Source organism: Melospiza georgiana, chromosome 3 (assembly GCF_028018845.1).
Source record: "Melospiza georgiana isolate bMelGeo1 chromosome 3, bMelGeo1.pri, whole genome shotgun sequence".
NCBI classification, from domain to species: domain Eukaryota; kingdom Metazoa; phylum Chordata; class Aves; order Passeriformes; family Passerellidae; genus Melospiza; species Melospiza georgiana.
Genome location: NC_080432.1, coordinates 65,750,179 through 65,771,761, shown reverse-complemented (window position 1 = coordinate 65,771,761; position 21,583 = coordinate 65,750,179). Strand labels below are relative to the sequence as shown.

The 21,583-nt window shown below is 41.3% G+C and overlaps 1 protein-coding gene across 1 annotated transcript; it reads right to left on the bottom strand.

The window, feature by feature from the left end:
• Positions 1-11,695: 11,695 nt before the first annotated feature.
• Positions 11,696-20,295, bottom strand: LTV1 (LTV1 ribosome biogenesis factor). The gene is made up of 11 exons (XM_058020201.1): positions 20,205-20,295; positions 19,413-19,544; positions 18,745-18,933; positions 17,607-17,694; positions 16,584-16,704; positions 15,660-15,909; positions 14,851-14,978; positions 14,224-14,363; positions 13,965-14,017; positions 13,063-13,263; positions 11,696-12,455 (listed from the first exon to the last, which is right to left on the bottom strand). The coding sequence occupies exons 1-11, from the start codon at positions 20,205-20,207 to the stop codon at positions 12,342-12,344; spliced, it is 1,419 nt and encodes a 472-aa protein (XP_057876184.1). The 5' UTR covers positions 20,208-20,295; the 3' UTR covers positions 11,696-12,341.
• Between the last annotated feature and the right edge of the window lie 1,288 nt (positions 20,296-21,583).

The following is a 21,583-nucleotide window of genomic DNA, read 5'->3' as shown; positions in this document are numbered from 1 at the left end:
GAAGATTAAACCTGTATTCGTGGGAAGGTGATGGAGCAGCTCATCCAGGAAACCATTTCCAGGCACATTAGGGATGAGACCATTCATTTGCACCACTCAAAGCCAGTTTCTCACATCTCCTTTCTCAGCTAAAAAAGGCTCGTGGGTAGCTCTGAAACTGATTTCTCATCTGCCCAAAGTGCTCTGTAAAGCACTTGGCAAAGCTCAAGTGCTACAGAAAATGCAGCAGCAGTTGCCAACACCCAGCACCTGCAAGCTCACCTAGACCAGTCTTTTTCACAGTTCCACTGCCCTCTATTTCAGATGTGAGTGTGGATGTCTGTCCCTGGGACGCACTGGGGGCAGTGGCTGTCCCAGACCTCTGCAACTACAACCCCAGTGATACCTGGACTAGCCAGTATCCCCGGGGAAAGGAGGTGCCAAGCCCCAGGTTTCAGAATTCAGTGACTAAACCTTGAGAATGGTGATGGTATCAATAAATCCCTGCTGGTGGGTGCAAGACCCTGTGTGACAATCAGAGGAGTTACTATGCTGTTAACATGGTCCCAGGTGACACCACAGGGTACTGAGGGCAGTTTTACTGTGGTGTCAGGAGGTGGGTAGAGCTGACATTGGCACTGTGGGCTGGACACTCCCCTGCCCATTGCAGTCTCCCCCACAGCTGAGGGATCCAGCCACTGACCAGCAGCAACCAAGGACAGTAAAACTGCACACAGAGGAACCTGCAACAGCTCTGACTGTGAGTCTCTGCAACTGACTGTTCTGTGCACATTCCTTTCATCCCATGCTCCAAGGACTCTCACAAGCGTCTCTCCCAGGCTCAAAATATCTTGCCAGCTACAGGGAATCATTCTTGGCTATATTTCCTGCTAAGGACTCGTGTTCTGCAGCTGTATATATTTCAGAGGGGTGCAAGATGCTGACCATCTGAGCCATCCTCTTGAGCAACTGCACCACAACCACTTGAATATGGGCTGGAAGGGCTTCTTCCTGCTCTGACATGGCTTGGCAACCCCGTTGGGAACCCCAGTGACTGCATGGTCCGAGGAGAAGGAGCACCAAACATCATGGTCTGGGAAACAAAACATTAAGGAGAAGGAAGAACCTCCACACTGTCATCCTGACATAGCTGTTACTGAAATGAATGCTTGCATCTTCCACACGTGGACAATGGGAGAACATTGCACGTGCACAAGATCTGCTGGAGAGGTTTGCGGTATTGAGAGGCAAATCCTCTCGAGCAGAGCACAGTCACTGCCTACTTGGGATGGGGCTGTTCCAAATCAAGGAACATTCAACACCAAAATTAGTATTCTCAGCAGCCTACACTGGGGCCCTGAGGAGCTCTGCTACAGGTTTCAGTGAAATTGATTACTTCAGTTAATACAAAGGAGCTCATACTGCAAACACTGCAACAAGGTATTCTATATAACCAAAGCAAACAAGTTCTTTTTGCATTACAATATTGAAATAAAAAGTAATAATAATTTCTTACCCAGTCTTTCCTGAGGATCTTCTCCCAGCAGATACACTCCTAGATTTTTTTGTTTTCTTCAGTGTTTCTGAAGAGGCCTCTGCAGATCATTATTTTTGAAATTTACTTGCCATAAAACATGATAATCTACATAAATTCTCAAACCTTAGAAATACAGGGATCAAAGATACTGATACATGGAGCAGTGTGTATTATAATTCACAGGTTATACTACAAATAACCTTTAAAATAACTTTAAAAAAGTCTTCTAAACATAGACTGATACAGGTCATGATTACCAGTAGCAGTGGTTCCTATAAAACATATTATGTGGTATCCTGCTTAGAGGGAACTATTTTAGGAAGTGGTGATGTTAATTTTAAAGCTAAATCTTCAAGGGCATTTGGAAAAAAAACCATACACAAAGCTTTGTATCTCATCCAAATGGACTTAAGGTAAAAAGGATGGAATAAATCTCAAAGTTGAAGAGCAAAGGTTATGGAGTTCTTTATGGGCAAAAAGAACTTCAAAGCCAGACTCTGTATTTTAGGTCTATATAGATACTTTTGCTTGAGAGCCTCTAACTCCTGAGGTCCCTCTTGAGGAGCCAAATGAAAATCTCTGTGCATACAGTCCACACAAGGGATCAAGATAATGACCAGGAAAGCCATTCACTACCAACAACATCCCCTTGGAATCTTTGTCTTTTCTCAGTTATAGCAAGTGTTGTGCAGAAATAAGTTCAGGATTTCATGTCAAGACTTGCAAAAAAAAGCCCAGCAAAAAAAGTCAAACTTTATAATTCTACATTATTCTATCAGAAAACAGGATTCCAAAGCCTAGGATCTGCTTTAAAAAATGCCTCCCCCACCTCAAATACCTCAGGGTTTGTTATAAGAAACACATAAATATGACTAAATGAACTCTTTGCCTGGCTTACGTTTCTCTTTTTGTATTCTCTCCAGAAGTGCTAACACAGCAGGTGTTAATGTTGGAGTTTTTCTCTCCATCAATCGTTGCTTGTCCTAGTAAAACAAGATGCACAGTCATCACTCAGCTCTAGCACCGAGCTTATGGACCCTAGTGAAAACTCTCCAAATTGCAGTTGATGCAGTGCTAGGAAGGAACAGGCCAAAGGCCCACCCTCTCACATTTACAAGCCATTTTTCCTGCTCTGAATAGGTGGAAGAGTAACAAGATTTTTCAACATATTTAAAAAAATAATCCAAACCCCCCTAACCAGCAGTACTCTCCTAAAGGAACTGCTTATATTATTCTCTTATCTATAACAAAACAGGATCTCACTTCAAGACACTGATGGTTAGCTCTACTTTTCTGATTCCCCCAAGGGGCTCTGCCCTTTGGTCTTGTGTCTAGTGACTAGGGAATAGCAAACCTTCCAACAGCAGGGAGCCCTAAAGAACAGTAAGAGCTTTCTCAAAGCACTGCAAAAGCTGCCAGGTATCTCATTCTCTACTATTCCAGCTGTTACCCTGGAATATAACTGCAGAAGAGTCTGAAGAAGTTGTTGTCCCAAGTTTTTTGTACTGTCATATTCTGTCACTTTTTTGATCAGAAAAAGAGCTCCAGTTATGGGCAACTCCCAGATGATATTCAGCACATGTTCTAAGAATTTATCAACTTCTCTGGAATTTCAATTCTTATATTAATATAGGCCTTTTCTGGCCCACAAATTACAGTTTAGCAAATCTGCTTCCAGGACAAGACAAGTGTGACTGTGTTTGCTTACCAAAGCTTGTCTGATGGAGATTGCAGCATAGCCAACAGCTTGCTTCCCAAAAAACTCCATGTCCCTCTGTCGGGGAGCCTCAGCAAACCTTTGAGAGCATAATAGACATTGAATATATAGACTGACAGAAAGACAGGAACAGCTTGTGTCACAGTTTATACACTACAGGAGAGGAATTCCCCTGCTTTTCTGGAACACTCAAGATGCAGTTCAACACCTGGTCCCACCAGCAGGTGCCCATGATGAATTCCCACCAGCTTCCAAAGTACAAACTTAGCAGAACTACAAAACCTTCCTCTAGAAAAACACTTGAGACAGTAAAATGAATGCTTATGGTATCAACCCTGCAAACAGTAATTGCTTTCAGGAATAAATCCTGGGGATTAATAAAAGCAGATTTTATTATCTTTGTCCTAGTCCTACCCCTTCCCAACCTCACAATTAACTAGTCTGAGCAGAGCTCCTCAAGAAACATGTGAATATCCAGGCCTCTGGCTGCAGGGAGTGTCTGAGCCCAGTGTCGGGTGCTGCAGGACAGTGGGGAAGACACCTGCATGCACAGAGACCTGCTCAGCCTGTGGCAGAGCTTAAAGAGGAGGTGGGGAGGCTGAGAAGTATCAGAGAGTGCAAAAGAGATGTAGACTCAGGATTGCACCCTTCCAGCCCTGAGAGAAATGCAGTGGATGGAAGATCAGCAGGAGTCTGAGGAACTCCACCTCTCTTGCTATCAAGATGAAGGAGGAGACTTAAAAGCAGGGAAATGGAAACAGGTCCCTGCCCAGGGAGGCAGAAGAATTCCCTGTTGGCTTCCCTTGCCTTCCATGGGGCCCTTACAGAAGAGGTGTGAAGCCTTGGATCCCGAGGGTCAGGCAGACAGCAGTGGAGAAGCAGCTCTGTCAGGGGGTGTCCCAGATCCGTGCAGTCAAACAGAGGGACAGACAGACAGATAACAACTACAGGGAACAAAAAAGGGTGGGTGGGTGTTTGCTAAACAGCTCCTGAGGGGAGCTGAGTGTCCTGTATGTCAACCAGACTTATACCATGGGGAAATCTGCTCCTTGCTGGAGCCTGGGTAAGGGATATTACTTGGAGGCTCTCTGGACTAAGTCAGCACACAGATTACTACACACCAGTGACTGTCCAGCTGGGCAGTGACAAGGACATTCGGTCATAGGTTGGAATCTATGAACTCAGAGGTTTTTTCCAGTCTAATTGATCCTGTGATTTAGCAAAACACTGCTGCAGCAGTTGTGTCCCATCAGCTGAGGCACATCCAAGAGCCAGGTTTCTGGGTGTGAAGCAGCATTGTGAAGAACATGAAGTGGTGCTTTCTAAAATCTCTTTTGGCAGTATTGCTGTCCTGATTCTGCTAAAAGCTCTTCAGCAGCTGTTATGGCAGGTACAATCCAACTCATTGCAATGAACCACCAGTGTTCAGGGTCACTGCAATCACATTCAGCCATTACCCTGCCCTTGATGCTCTCAGACCCTTCCTCTGTGTCCAGTGCCTTTCACAAAAGCAACTCAAGTGTCCTTACCTTAATACTAAAGATACAGTGTGTTTATAAATTATTTCTCTCAGTAACAATACTGAAAATATGGCCCAAGCAGCCACCAAAAACCTGCTCCAAACCAGTAGCATGGGCAAAATGGTTCTGAGCACAGGGGAGGGGATGATGAGACAGGGCAGATTCAGGGGTGCAGTGGGGATGCCTGGAACTTCAGGGAAGAATGGGGAATTTTGGGCTCTATCTGGAGGAAGATCAGATGAAAACTAAGTCTTCCTCTCCTTCCCACAATCCATGTACTTTCTCACCAGTCCTGTAGTATAGGATATACACCCCCACTAGAACTCTCAGCAATTTGTCCTTCCTAAAAAGCAATTCTCCAATTTCTTTCTCCACAACTACTGCTGCTCTTGCACAGCTTGGTTTCCTCCAAGAGGGAGAAGGAAAGGGAGGGTCTGCTCTTAGAGTTGGTAAAGTAAGACAGAAATAACAGAGTCATTAAAGCAGCAGTGGAAATTCAGAGAGGAGCTTGACCCTAATCAAGGAAGGAAGACGTGTCCTGCTGCTTATATTGCATTGCTGTCATCTAGGAGAGGAGAGAGGCTGGAATCATGGCAGCTGCTTTTGCTATCAGTAATGGATTCCTGCTCCAGAGGGGACCCCAAAGAGCCCCCCTTCTCCCTTCTGCCCTCTGCCTTCCTAAGGCAGGCAGGACTCCACTGACACCCTTCTCAAGATTGCTCCATCATTTTATAAGCCACACTATCATGAGATATTGTCCGTGTGTGCATCTTTTTGGAGCTGTGACTTTTAACACAGGGAGCTCTGGGCAGAGGCTGAACTTGGTATTAAGTAATAAAACAGACCTGTCCTTTTCTAAAAGCCTTTCCCTGCCTGCAAAGCTGGCTGGAGAAAGGGACAGTGGAAAAGGCACCCTGTGAGAGTGGGGAAGCCTGTGTACACTACTTATTTTGATTTGAGAAAGGATTTATTTCACCCTCTGTTATAGGGTAGTACAGCTATCCTGACTCTCCTCCTGAAGTGTTAATATCAGACATTTGCTGCCTTTAAATTCAAAATGGTTATGTTAGTATTGTCTTCCATCGCCTCTGCCTTGCATCCTTACTCAATTCAAGCCAAAAAATAGAGCTGAAAATCAGAGTTTATGGAGAGAATTAATATTGTGCCAAGGGTGCAAAGCCAAATCCTATCTGTGGTTAATAAGATGTCACTGCCTTATCAAAGATCAGTACAAGAACCACAATAAGAAAGCAGACCACAAATCTGGATTGGTGCTTGGTGGGGGAGAAGGTGGAAGGTGGCTTCCTTCACAGTTTTTGTGACCTGCTTGGCTGATTGAACAGTATTAAGAAATATTCATAAGGCTGCTTCCAGTTAGATTTCTTCCCTGGCTGTTTCTGCAATAGAAACAGGAGAAGGCACAAACTACACTTCCCTCTTGCAAGGGACAGAAATATCTTAGAGCAAGGGTTCTTTTATTTTTTTTTTTTTTGAGGGAAAGAGAAAACATTAGAAAAAAAAGAAATTTTCATTTTTTGAAAGGCGTAGGGAAGCTGGTTCAGCCCTTCACTGTCTATTGACAACACCAGAAGAAGGACAAAATAAACCAATGCACTCCAACAAAATACCATGGTCATGGCAGACCTAAGAGCACTTAGGAAGAACCAGAAAAGACATTATTAGAAAAGACACCTTCCCTTCTCCCTTTGTCACATTCTTTAAACCTTTGTGCATTTCTCTTTCCTGCCACAACTGATTTTAAAGGACATTTTACAACAGCAGTCGACCAAATCAGTAGTGAATTGGCATCTCTGGATAAAATAATATCCATGCATGTCCATGTGTATTCACCTCCTCCCTTGCAAAATTACTTGTTCCAATAAGAGCTTAAGCATCCTTTCCCTCCATCTCTGGTAAATAAGTTCAGCTCAAACACATTTTTAATCCTTCAGTAAAATGGCAGTGAATCTCTGCAACTTCATCTCTGAAAGGGCAGCTCTCAGATTCAACCTTGGGCATTCATGCATCATTGAATCATACTCTCTTTCAGATTTAGGTGAAGAGAAATCTATTAGAGATTCACATTGTCTTTAAAAATATACATTTGAACATTTACTCGAAGAGCAGAGACACTTATGTGCCCAGGGCAGACATGATATCTACTGATTCGGCTCTTCATGTTGTCAAACACTAACAGGACAGGGAGGGGGAGGAAAGAATTTGGCACCCAGTCAAGCACATATGTGACACTCATCCACAACTTCCAGGCTTTGTCCTTGGAGGAAACAATAATGTTACTGGATGAAAGACTTCATATGGAGATAACACACAAACACACTACAGTTTTAACTATACCCTTTGCAGGGGCTGCTTCTTCACAGTGGTGATTTCTCTTTCCTATACTCTCTGTCTCAAAATGCTGAAGGGCTTGCACTTCCTGTTGAAGGCTTCCTTGGAACACTGGATCAGCTGGGATGCAAAGAAAAACTTTTGCTTATGGGTTGGAGTGATGCTTTGTTAATGGTACTTTCTTACCCAGGCTTTAAAATAACTTCTATCCAGGAGCAGGGAGCTGCAGCAGTATTTGTTTTGGGTTCAGTTTAACTCCTGAAGGATTTCATCAAAACTTTCAAAAGCTGTCCAAGTAAAGCTGTGGTTCAACACAAATAAGAAATAAAGGCTATTTCCAGTTTATTCTGCTCAGGAACAGACTGGAGAGCAGTCCAAATGTTGACGTGCAGACAAGAACAGATTGGGTCTGTGAACAGGAGCTGTCCCATTAGACTCTCCTCACACACACCTGTTTTTCTTTCTTTCTTAATTAAGGTGGAGACCAGTCTGATCCTGCTCAAAGGGCCAATATTTTCATTATTAGTTCTCTGAGTTTAGATGTATTCCAGAGTGGGGTGTTCCCTGACAAACAGCAGTGGTGCCCATCCCACCAACCTCACTGAGAGAGCCACAGCCCCAGGCTGAATGGGAGCAGCTTCTTACCAGCACCTGTACCACCTGACAAAACAGAAGGAAAGCTAGGGATAGCACCTGCAGCTGGAAGCACTGGAAATTTTACGTAGATATAATATCCACTGCCAAATTTGTATAAGGGCCATGCCTCACAACAGATGAGGTTGTAAGGTTCAGACATGTCTCGGATTTTAGCATCACTCTCACTCTTCTGCAACAGGACGGGCAATGCCCTTTGTAAAGAACACCATGGAAGCAAGGACCAAACTAAAGCCTCTTTCCTGTACTGTGAATTGCATGAGTCCATCCACAGCTGGTAAATTAAAGGCCCTGTTTGTATCTTATTTTGCTTACTCACCCTTTCTTCTTCTCAGTTATTCTCTTGATCTTAATAATTTCTCTATGCTGTCCACTCTTTTTCCATAGTAATTAAATGGATACTCAAGCAAGGCATTTTGGTTACAGCTCAGCTGGACTAGAACACCCCTCATTCTACAAAAGCACACACTTCCAAATCCTCATTTCCCTTTGAACCTTCTACTCCTATGACTCAGGTCCTTACCTTCTGTTTCTAGACATTTTTGACAGCAAACTTGAGAGGAATATTCCTCTGCAGTACTGGAAGTGCAGCAGACACCTGTGCCCTGCTCACTGAGGAGCAAACCAGTCCTGCATCACCAGGGCACGGAGAGCCACTGCAGGAGTTGGATCTCACACCAGTCATGGTGACACAAAACTTCTCACCTCTCTCATAACACACAGCTCTTTCTTTTCAAACTATTTTGCTAGATAAAACCATTATGCTCTCCACAAATCTTGAGATACCAAACATGGGACTAAGGCAAAGTTATTGCACCTTTGTCTTGGTTCTTGCAGTCACTCGGACTTCAGTGTATTTTTTGTTTTGTTTTGTTTGGGGTTTTTCCTTGCCAGATCAGGTTTTAGCCCTATTGTAGGGCTGATCTGATCTACCACAGAGACACAGGATCAGTGACACAAACTGAAGAACGGAGGGGTATGTGCACAGCCCCACCCCTTGCAGAAAACCCCTGCATTTGGGTTGTGCCAGGCAAACTGTGCAGTCACGCATTCAGTTTGTAATCCAGGGATCAGGGAGGTCAAGGGGAATCTTTTCATTCACTTCAGCAGGCTTTGGAACAGAGCCTGGTACCCACACTATGCTGTCAAAGGGACTAGTTATGAGATGGTTTATTAGTCTATTTTTTCCAAGAAGACTGAAATAACAAATTCAGCCTAAAACCCTGGAACAAAAAAGGAAGCTGTAGGTTAGTAATTTATGCCTCACCAAGAGAAAATACATTCTTTTAAATTCAGTGTACAGTAAACATGGTTTTGGACAAGCAGGTAAATTAAGACAGTGCAAGACTGAAGATGAATTCACAGTGTGTCTGTGCACAATAAATCCTCTAATCAAGTTCACTAATGGAAGCAGTTACTAGATAATTTACTGTTTAAATTTGTTCAACTCACTTCTCTACCAGCAGTCACCTCCTCCTTCCTCAGTGCTCATTACCCATTTCAGCTAAATGCATTGAAATTCCCATTAAAAAGGAGGAGTTTTTACCACAAACTATGCAAAGTGTTTTCCATGGGTTGTAGAAGGAGCCAGACCTTGACTTCAGGCAGCTGTGCAAAATGCAAAGCATGCAAGAGCCTCAGTTAGACAGCACAGGATGCCATGACCGTGGCAGAGTCGGCACTTGGACAGGGCTCTTGCTTGAACAACACTTCACTGTCAGAAAGGGGCATCTCCACAGGATTACAGAATATCCTGAACTGGGAAGGACCCAAGAACTATCAAATCCAACTCTTCTGTAGCATACCAGGGTTCCCTTTTGCAGAACTCCCTCCTCATGTATCCAGCTCCAACAAAGCACAAGCTCTCCTTTGCTATGACAGGCAGCATTCTGTTTTCCACATGACTGCTCAGGTATGTGCTTTCACAATGACATCACAGTTGGCTGAGGAGATGGTGGAACAATACTTACGTTCATCACTGCCTAAATTCAGGGCAGGTGAGCTGCACCCACTCAGATTTATGGTTTGGATGTCAGCTAGTGGATACCCAGTAATGGCTCAGGTAGAAAGTGCCATGCAAAGTGTGGCATGATCTTCATTACTAAGGTGGAATGCTTCCATGATATGCTAAACAGCATTCCAAGATGATCTTATTTTGTAGATGTTAAATTTGTTGAGATTTGCATTTAAATCATTTTTTTTTTTTTAAAGTAAGTGTTAAAGTTACATGGAAAGTAGTTTCAGGCCCTTCTAACTCCAAAGACAATCACTCATTTCAGAGCAGGGACATGACTTCTATAAAACAAAAACAGCCTTTAGAAAAACTTCAGGAAAAAGTCCTTTTCATTTGACTTGCAACCTACAGAGGTACTTCATTAAATTAACTTCTGTAAGGACTTCTCATGGAAGTGTTCTTTACCTCCTCTTGCTAAAACAAAAGAAATCCTTGTCTTGCTAAGCAGATGAGTGACTTCTTTTGTTTTTTACCTTTTCCTTGGGATTTTACCACACTCCAAATCACTGTTAAGGTTACTGCAGTGTTTCACTGATTACAAGCGAAGAGGAACAAAGCAATTCTGAAATCTGTTTGACTCCTTTCCTATTGCCTCTGATTAAATGTCTTTCCTCTTTTGTTTCCAAGTCACAGCTGTGTCTGTCCTTAATCCAGACTCCACTCTTCGTTTCAAGTGCCTTCCTCTGCCTCCCCCACCTCTTTTTTCTGTTCTCATTCCCTCTAGATGTTTGTTTGTTTTCCCTTTTGTTTTTATTTTAAAGGACTTTAGGTATAAGCACAGTACCACTGAATCAGTGATGAGAAATCTAGCACAGAACGTGTGCACTGCTTTAGTCAGACTGTCCTTTTTGGTAAACCACAAAATCACATTCCACCCCAAAGCACTGAACAGCATGTTACTTACTTGTTCCATTGAACTTATTTCCTTGTATCTGACTCACCTCAACAGACTTGCTTCTCAGATTTCCTTTTCTGTTTTGCTGTCAGGAGTCATGAGTACTGGGTGGTCAGTGTTCCAGTTACCACAGTCAGTGATTACACAATTAGCAATTAAGACACAGGCAGATCCCACTTAAGCTTGTCAAACACATGAAAACTAGTACAGGCATCAGTTAATGGAAAATGCTGAAACTTTTTCTAATCTTACAGATTATTTCTATTGATCCTGTTAACAGACAATTCTAGAAAATGAAGGCTTAATCTAGATGTGTATACTGTACATGACACTTTAGCTTTCTGAGCAGTGATCAAGACTTGCAGATTCAGATGCCTCTTTATTCCCTTCTCCATAATCAAAATATAAGAGCTTTCTTCCAATAAAAACAAGTATTTTGAATTTTCTGTACATTAAAAGTCTTTATCAGTCCCTATTAGCTCGTTTCCATCTAGTATTCACACAGCTATGGAAGGAATATTGAAGATGCTTTGAATGCACCAGTAGTCAGGCCACTGCACTGATGTACTGCTGACCATGTCCCTTCCAGTAAAAAGGTTAACTTCTCACATAGAGGTAGAAGATTGTCTGTAACATACAGACATAAACCTGAGGGGGATTTTATAAATACAGAAGGATTCAGGACTGACTACTAATCCTATTGATTTCACTCACATTATGAACCAGTCACTATCAAAATAATTCATGTCCACAGTACAAACATTCAAGTTCACACCAAACCTACAGATTTTGGCCCTCAGCTCATCTTTAGAAGTTTTTACAATTGTAGTGGGTATTAAGTTTGTATTCCAATTAAACCAAGTTAAATACAAGACCTGAGGAAGGGTATTCTAGAAACACCAAGATGGTGACTATCTGCCACACACTTTTCATCCAAGCATCTGCTGCATGTTTGCCATCCTACTCAGACTGAGTAATTCCAGCAAAGCCAATTCCAATGGCAACATTAAGGGTCACTGACTACTGTAACTGCAACACTCCTTGGGACAGATTTTATTTGCCAGGAAATATAAAACTCGGGTTAGGTAACAGTGATGTCTAACTGCAGAACAGCTTTTCAGACACCTTTGTTTACAAAAGGGACCCATCATAGTACCAAAACAATAAATAATCCACCCAAAAAAAAAGAACCACGGAGGAGTGGGTGTAAACTCCTTGACTTATAAAACTGTATCATATCAAGCTACTATATTCAACCATCAGTATAAGAGAAAAGACATAAATGAAAATACTGTTTTGTAAACTGAAATAATTTAATAGAAGAATCTAATCAGATCAAATCTGTAGGATTCTGCTGATTTGTTGAATACATTCAACAAATATATATAACTCTGTTCAGTGATAACTTGTAAGAAAAATATTCGTAATTTTAATACATTTCTACTGTAATGAAACTTTGCAGCTATTGCAATGTCATTCATTACAGAACAGATATCACCAATACATTATTTTATATAGAATTTCACTTCAGAAAAAATGACAAATTACTGGGTCTTGTTATAGTGAGATTTGAACAATCCCCTTTGAGCAGGACTGGCAAAGGTGTGAGTTAGCAGTTCCCTTCTCAACACAAATGTAAAAATAGGGATATTTCCATAATAAGTTTCTCAGTTTCATCAGGACAGCTTCAGACCTTGCACATTTTGTTTCAGATTGAGCAACTCTTTCTCTTGTCTCGTTTTCTCCTGTTTGAAGGCCAGCTTGTTGGCTTTCTTCTCCATTCGGCGTTCCTGTACATAGGAATAATGAGAAATTTACAAAATAGGAATTAACATGCAAAATCAAACTATTCCAATTGACTCTCCTAGATCATGAAAATAAGAGCAATCTGGACAACAGTATTATTTATGGCACTAATTATTGGTAGCCAAATTAATACATGTACAACCAGGATAAACATCTTTAGTTAGCTGAAGCTTCTAATATGCTTCTAATGGCAATTTCTGTTCCTACATAAGACAGCTAGGATTTCACTGTGACCAATGAGGATTTTCCACATTTTTTTCAGATATGATGTTTCAGATCACACAAAGTGAAAAGTAACTATTTTCTTTGCTACTCTAGATTGCAAGGAAATCTGATGTTCCTCCAGCCATTGTATCTGCAGTAGTGGCCACAGACCTAAAGTTTTGATACTGGAAATCAGAAAGACAAAAGTGCGATGTTAAAAAAAAAATCTACTGGAAAGAAAATTAAGAAGCAATAACTAGTCCTTTGAGACCATCAAGATTCTCCCATTACCTTCAGACATGACAAGTGAGTTTTAAACAAAGTTTTTAAGACAGAATTCAGGTAACACAGAATGCTCTGCATAGTTTTATTTGCAGTCAGGTGTACCTTTCTCTCCTCCTTGATTGCCTGTTTCCTGGCTTTGCGATCCTCTCTGCTCTCAGCTTTGGAACGGGGCTGTGTTGATGCTTTTGGCAGGTCACTGCCATTTATCATTTGCATGCGCTCCACCTGCCTAGCAGTGAGACCTTTCTGAGGCAGGACGTGTAGGGGAATTCCAGTCTTCTGAGAAATCTTGATTGGTTTGGGCTGAAATAGAGAGTGCATGGGAATTAGTGGCCCCTAGCTTTCTCTTCAGGAAGTGCACATGGCACTGCCTTATCAGTGTAAAAACTTCAAATCCAGATTTAACAGTAATAAATGTTAAGCATCCTCATACTATTTAACTCCCCCACAAAAACACACATTAATCCCAAAGTAAGAAATAAAAACATCTGTGACAAAATCTGGCCTTCCAGAACAAGAAAAACATTTTCCCCTTCTATTTAAATATTACTGAAAAAATAAAGAACTCAAGCAGTCACTTAATATTCCTTTATAAGTTTGCAAAAAAAAGGTTTAATTTCAAATTTGGGGATACCAAGCTATGCTCTAATGATGGGCAACATATGGAAGACCAAAGAACTAGAATAAACTGTTCCAGACCATAGGAAAATAAACCTGAGCAAGTATGTGGCTGTGAGACACAGATTACACAAATCTCACAGATAACAAAGGAAATTCCTCACTGTTTCTGCCTAGCTATTACAGAAACTTTTAAGTGACTCAGTTTTCCTTAGAATAAGAAAAAATATATCCAAATTCCTCTTTAGTGAAGAAATAATGCCAGAGCCCTCCCCAACCCTCATTTCTGCTCCCTGTCTTTTAAAACACATACCCATTGAAAAAACAAACACATTTATCTCAAGTTTTCCCAGTGTTATTAATCAGAGTAAGTTTAACAATTTTACCTTTGATGGCTCCTTAATAAGTGTTGGGTGATTATATAAGTTTGAATAGGTACCTAAGTCGCAAAGAAAAAAGAAAGTAGTTAAGAAAGGCTTGCAAATAGCAATTATGAATTCTACTGCTACTTAGGTTTTGGGAATTTCTCCTGTTGTGCTCAGAGAATAAATCATTTTACCTGAAGCACTGCCAGGGAAGTTCTGAAATCACCTATCATTTACCTTGAAATCCTAAGAAAAAATAAGCAAACTCTAAAATACTTACTCAAAATGGATTCACAATCCCACTTTTCTTTTGGCTCCTCTATAACTACAGTTACTATTTCTTCCTTTTCCTCCTCACTTTCTTCATTGACAAGAGAGTCCAAATCTTCATCAGGTTCAAGAGCATCCAGTTTCACACAACTTTTTCAAAGTTCAGAAAACAAAAAAATATGTTTTATCTCTTATTGAAAATGTATAATTATTTAAGCCCAAACTCCCTTAAGTCAAGCCCCAGACCCAATAAAGCTACTTCCAATGAAATTTGCAGCAAAAATGAAGTTTCCATAAGTAAGTCTCCTCAAAATAAACTAAAAACATTAGGACAAAGACACAGTCAACAAAAGAAGTATTTCTGCTTTTCAAGAGGATGATTGCCTCTAAGATACTGCTTACATTAAGTTCAACACAACTATATAAAAGGAGCATAACCTACTCAAACCAACAAAATTCCTCCACTTAATTTTATCATGCAAATGGATGCATGATAAAATGCATGCAAAAGCAGCTGCTTTTATTGTGGGATGCAATCTTTTGAGTAAATGAACTTGAAACAACACACCCAAAACCTCCATGTAAACAGAGAATTACAGAACTACTTATGTGAAGCAGTACTTCTGAGAATACATACTTCTTTGCTTTCTCTCTGTAGTAATCATCCAGGACTTCCTGCAGCCGAGCATTGTCTGTGTTAATGTAGCCTTCTAACTCCACGTTATCTAAGGCTCCAATCTCATCTTCATCAAATTGTTCATAAAACTAAAATAAAGAAGTGGGTATCTGTAATTAGACCACATTTGTCACGCAACTTCTTGACAGCTTAAAGAAGAACCTCACATTTCTTTTTATTTGCCTCTTTTTCCTCTCCCCTTGCATTTGCTGAACAACTGCCAAACACATCTGCAGTAGGATTTCCTTCTTACTGTCAGTGCTCTTTCCACACAGAACTCCACAAAGTTATCTTATAATAATATAAAAACCAGCTTCTAGAAAACGTTTTTTATTCTGATGCATTATTTCAATCTATGCCTTAAGAAGCCTGTTACTGCTCAGGACAAAAGTTACACCCTACTTCCATGCTCGGTTCGTGAATGTATACTTCACCAGGGACCTGTAAATGGCTTGCTGTGTTGAATTGAGCCTCTCAGACAAAAGTGTAACACTAATTATGAATGCTCATACAGTCATTGGAGTAATTTTGTTTACTTCCCATCAGTGCTAGGCCTTGCAATAGCAATTAACACTACAGCCTAGGTGACACAAGCCTCTAAATGTACCCAGGATTAAATGCAGAATACATGCAGAGAGCAGTAGCTCGATGCCCTGACTGCTAAAAGCAGTAAAATCTGCACAGGTACACAGGACACTGTGTGATGAAAAAAATCAACAGACAAAGCAGCATTTATCACTCTTCACAGTTACACTTTTGAGCAGCCTCACCTTCTCAAATCTGTCATCCAACAGGGTTAACTGCTCATTCCGTCGTATCACGGAAGATGTCATAGAATATTCTGTGAAACGACTCCTGGTTTCTTCTTGCATAAAAAGGAATTCTTTAGCCTGTCCATTAACCTCACCATCTGACAAAGCACCTTCTGAATCATAGTCTTTATCAGTACTGCAGCTATCCTTCTCATCACTATCATCTTCCATATCTTCCCATTCATCTTCATCCTCAGCATCTGGTCCCCTGAACAGAAGCACAAAATAGTTTTAGAATAACACATGGACCTTTACATAGCTCTGGCCCATGCTGGGTTATCTGAAACAAATTGGCAAAAACAGATTTAAATCTTGAGTGAGACACTTGTCTGAGAGCTGAAAGCATTGCTAGCTGGACCATGCATCTGTGCACTGAGACTGAAGTTATTTTTATATTCAGCTGTACATGTCAAAGCAGAAAAATATCAGCTGCATTCTTGACTATTAAAACAAGCAAAAATTCTTACTGTTCATGAAATTATGAGAATGATACCACACCTAAGCAGATAAAATGCAGTGGGGTATCATATAAAGCATTTGTAAAGGGTTCAGAAACACCCATTAGCCTTCATCAACACTATTACTGATGTATTTTACATGTAATAGATGACAATGATTTAAACAGTTCAAGAACACTATTATTCCAAATACTGCATATAATCCATAAGCTCAAAGTAACAAATGAATCCCACTTCTTGGATAATGTAATAAATTTCATTTTGCAAGCTGCCATCCAAGCAACACAAGGTAATACTTTTTTCAACACACCAAAGTTTTCAAGTTGAAATCTGAAACCACTGTGGCTTCCTACACCACCACATCCAGTAGCAAATAGCATCTCTCCTATTTACATAACAAATATTTCAACAAAGCTCTATCTACCGCTTCTGTGGTTTATTTGCTTGCAGAACAAAATCATCTTCCAGGATATTTTCTGGATTGTCAAAGTCAAAATCATCATCAAGAGCTGCAACAATATCGGGGTCAAAATCTAGCCGCGGTCCTAGAAAGTTGAAAAAATGAAATGTAAATATTTACATTTCTCTGACATTACAAAGCTACTTTCCTGGATAAAAACCAACCCAGCTGGACTGTTAATTTGCAGTAAGGAAAGCTTAAACTAAAGAAACACAAAACTCCTCAAGAATATCTGTAGATCTGATAGAAGCCAGGGCATGCCACCAATCTCTTATCAATTTTTATCACTCAGAAAAAAAACATTTCCTAGAGGTCTTCCATAAATGCATTTTAATATAGAATAATGTAAAAGAAAAAAAATATCCAGATCAAAACACCACATGATCAGCTACCCGCACTAGCTCCAACCCTAAAATTCCCTATATTACAAAAGGTTAAAAAGTGTTTCTCTGCTGCAATTAACAGAATTGTCTTCAGCATCCTTCTGTCAGGACAGAGAGAACTGCTACAATTGCTTACTGTTAAGAAATATGGAGATAGCTGTGGAGTCAATGTCCAGTGCAAATGTGGACACATAACAAAAACCTACCTCACAGCATGTAACACTGAAATAACACTAATGAAGGGGTGTAAACACTACTCAGCATTTGAAGAGAAACTGAGTGAGAATCCAGTTCCAGACTCGGATTCAAAAATACAGAATAATAAATTAATAGTATTATCTACAGTTTCCCCCTGTTATTAGTTTGTATTTGCTATGCCATAGTAAGAGATCATGGATTCACCCTCTCCAAACAAAGCTAAAGAACTCTCATTAGTCAATCACAGAAGTAAGTCTCAAATTGAAACATGGGTCTCTGAAAGATCATTCCTCATGTCTGCTGCTGAGCCTGTTCTAAGCCAAAATAAAAATGACATCACAATAGAAGCCCTAATTACCATCTATTTCCTAGATGGCAACTCACATCACAAAAAGGTGAAAAATACCTGAAACAGGAGCAGCTTTATTTAGCAAGCCCACATCCTCTTCAAACTCTGTGGCAAATACTGAGGAAGGCAACTTAATGGATGGAGCCTTAGAAAAAGAAACAGAAAAACAGGATCATAATGTATTTGTTCTCAGCTTCCTATTTGAGCTCACATTAACAAAAATCATGCAGACACTCCTGTGACCAAAATAAACTCTGTTAGTGCCACTTAAATGTTACAAGTGCTGCATTATCTACACCAAATTTCCAGAGCTATACAATGATAGCTGCATAAACTGCTAGCAGCATCAATTCTCATATTGTCAGTATTCTCCAGGTGCAGGAACAGTATTTTTTGCATCTCTAAAGCTTTTAAGAGAATAGTTGTACAGCAGTCACATGGAAATTGTAAAATGTTTTTGGCTTGTTTTGGAGAACACTAGCACAGATTTGAATTCACCTCTTTATTGAAAGTCTTGTTAAAAGCTTCACAACATGCACATCTATCCTAACTTTAAACCTTATGTAGTCTCACCAAGCTGCACCTGAAAGGTACCTCTGACTAAGACCATTGGTTTTGACTAAAATGACAATATTTGATTAAATCAAACACCCTCAGCTATAAGTGACTGGCAATGGCATGCTTCACTGCTTTAAAGCATTTACTGTTTTTCCACTCCAATGTGATCCAGCATTGTGAACTTCTGCAAGTTATGCCAGCAATTGAAAAGTTTGCTTTTATTCTGTCTGGCTTCTATTACATTTCCCTTTAAAAACATGGTGTGCTGATAATACAACCTGGCATATTCATAACTCCCAGAGCATTCAGAAGTTCTAAGAAACCTTAAAAACAAATGCCCATGCCAGAAAAACACACAACTTGTTCAAACAAACACCTTTGCAAGCCATCTCTGTAGAAAAAAACATTTTTTTTGTGGGTACCTGAAGTGTTTTAACACTATCCTAGCAAAACAATGTTCATCAGTAAATGCCAGCTTGTCAGCTTCTGAGTTTGTTTGTAGGAAAGTCAAGTTGGTTATGGATCAAAAGGATCCTTACACATAAATATAAATATATATACACACACACAATGAAAGTGTCTAGAAAATGTTAATGCTCCAAAGAACAGTGTTACCATCAGCAAAAACACTACTTACTGAAATTCTCTGAATTTCATCCTCTATGTGCCCCTCACTTGTGATGACAATTCTGCTTTGCTGTCCCCGCACAGATGGGACAAGCTCAGAGGGACCAGAGGCTTCTTTGAGGTGCTGCAAATAGTCATAGTCATCATCAAAGAAGACACCATACTTGCGCTGCTCTTCTCTTCTCCGCTCCTCATGCCCCTAGGAAGAGGGAGGAGAAGAAAATAATCAAAAAGAATACATTTAGTTACTTAAGTCCATGTAAAACTTACTAGCAAAAACAAAAGCAACACATCTACTGAGTGTCTGACTGTGTAGTCCTCTCTCCACTCCTTACCCTAACCCACAGCCAATTAGAATGTTGTAATCAGCTGGTTCCATGTCTGGGTGCTGTCTGAGCAAGACCTTTCCAACAATGCCTGTTTTATCACAGTGAGTCAGGCAAGTTTCCTTGTTGCTTCTTTAATACATTTACACCTCAAATGCCAGTTAAGTCATTCTTCAACGATCAGGTAGTAACTCATAACTATGAAATTCCCTACAACATCCCTTTTTCAATAAGCTGAACTAAATACTACCTTCTCTCAGGCTGTTTTTGAACTGTATAATTGCATACCAACTTTTTTTCTCCAGGGTGTTTCTTATGTGAATGAACCTCAGTATTAAAAGCGAGTATTTACTTTCTGTGTGGGCAGCAGAACTCTCTGGGGTGCAGTATCATCAGCAGCAAGAGGATCCCTCTGACTTCGGTGCACCAAGTGAAATGTTACTGCTTTCTTCTTCTCTATGAAGGGCTTTTTCTTCTTGTGAGGCTGAAAAAAGGAAATTTGGTTAACTGTTAACAAAAAATTAAATATTAAATGCACCTTAAGAGAACTTGTAGTGTGCTGTATTCGTTTTAAGGCAATGCCTCACTAACAAATGCTTGAAGACCGGCGGGAGCTTAACTTACCTCCCCACACGCACAACAAATATTTCGTATGTTCTAACAGCAAACACAGCTTATTCAGCTGCAAAATGGCAATGCATGGAACAGCACATATCTGATAACAGCACACACAGTTTAACATACAGCCCTAGAAAAGAATTCTGCAACGCACTTCATCCAAGAAACACGGGAAACTGATAAGGAGATTCATCTAGACACACCTTGTTTCGTGCTTTGGACAGCTGCGCCTAGAGCAGCAGTCCCACTCCAGCCATGAGGGCCATCGGCAGCACCCCTAGCCAGGCACAGCTCCAATATCGGCACACACCGGCGGGCTGGATCAACAAACCCACCCAGTATTCCAAGCGGCTGAACGCCTTTCCTGCGAGTTACCACACCTGACCTGGAAAACACTTCCAGCAAGGCTTCCGGCTTTACTCACCTAACAAACCGCGCTACAGCCGATATAGGATACCCGGGGGCGGCCCTATCGCTCTAACCTTGTTCCCCAGGCAATTGCGCGTACAGAGCACGGCACACTCACCATGGCGCTGTCCCCCCGCCGCTCCCGCTGAACCGAACCCCGCTCGCTCCCACGCGGCCCAGGCGTCAGCGCTCCCGGGCTGTGCCCTCCATCTTGGGAAACACCAGTGACCAACGGGGGGAACCAGATAAGCCGCCAGTCCGGCCAGGTTTGTAAGATTTTGTCTCCCAGTTAAAAAAAAAACCCAACAAAACAACGAGACGGAAACAAAACAACGGACGTCTTTTCTCAGACGGAAATAGTATTTTGATAAAAGAGAGGCTCAGTGGATGTTCGTCGGAGACACATTTTCCCAGTTCTCCCCTCAAAATTGTGGGAATGGTTCGGGCCGCCAGCGCTCCCAATGGCAGAGCGCGGCGCAGGCGGCCGTGGAGCAGCGCGCGTGCGCAGCAGCCGGGGCGGGCTGAGGGGACGGGCCGGTTGTGGTGACGGGCGGGCTGTGGGGGCAGAGTCTGAAGGACCGGTGGTAAATAACACGTGTTGGTATTAACAGTGTTTTGCCATGCTTGAGTTATTATTTCGGACGAGAAATGGCTGGGGGAACTGGGCCTGTTCAGAGAAGAGACGAGCAAAGTGGGGGACGTCATCAATGTCCATAAGTATCTGAAGGGAGGGTGTCAAACGTTTGGAGCCAGGCTCTGCTTGATAGTGCCCAGCAACAGGACAAGAGGAGACAGACAGAAACTGATGCACGGGAAGTTTTACCTGAGCATAAGGACGAATCTCTTTACTGTGCGGGTGATCACGCAGTGGAATAGATTGTCCAGAGAGGCTGTGGAGTCTCCCTCACTGGAAATACCCAAGAGCCGCCCGGACGCAGTGGAGTGCCATGTGCCTTGGGGTAGCACTGCGTGGGCAGGGAGGTTGGAGCAGATGTTCTAGTGTTGTCCTTTCCAACCTGAACCATTCTGCAGTATGACACTGTAGCTGTATAAATGTTATCTACACCATGTAGGGCTGGGCAGAAACGTGGGCACTCACGTACAGGCTCCTTGCTGAGAAAAAGAGAAGTATGCTGGGTATTTTAAAACCTGCTTTGTTACTTTTCAAAGGAAAGTATAAAACAGAGGAGCAGTTTTTTCCCATGTGTTTACAGGCGACTAAAACAGTAACAAGCTAAGAAGAGGTTTTCACTGAAAATTCAGAAAATTGTCCACACTATGTGTATATGGATGCAGCTAAATATATATGCATTCATTTACCTTAAAGTATTAGCTTTACTCATATTTGGGTGGATTTCACTGGTTTTCAGTAGGTGTCACTAGAGCTCCGAAAGAACCCAGATTTTCACTCTTCTGGCTGTTTTCTGGAGTCCTGAATCGTTACCCACTTTCATCACACCACTCTTGCAGAAGTGCACAATCTGATTTGATCCAGTC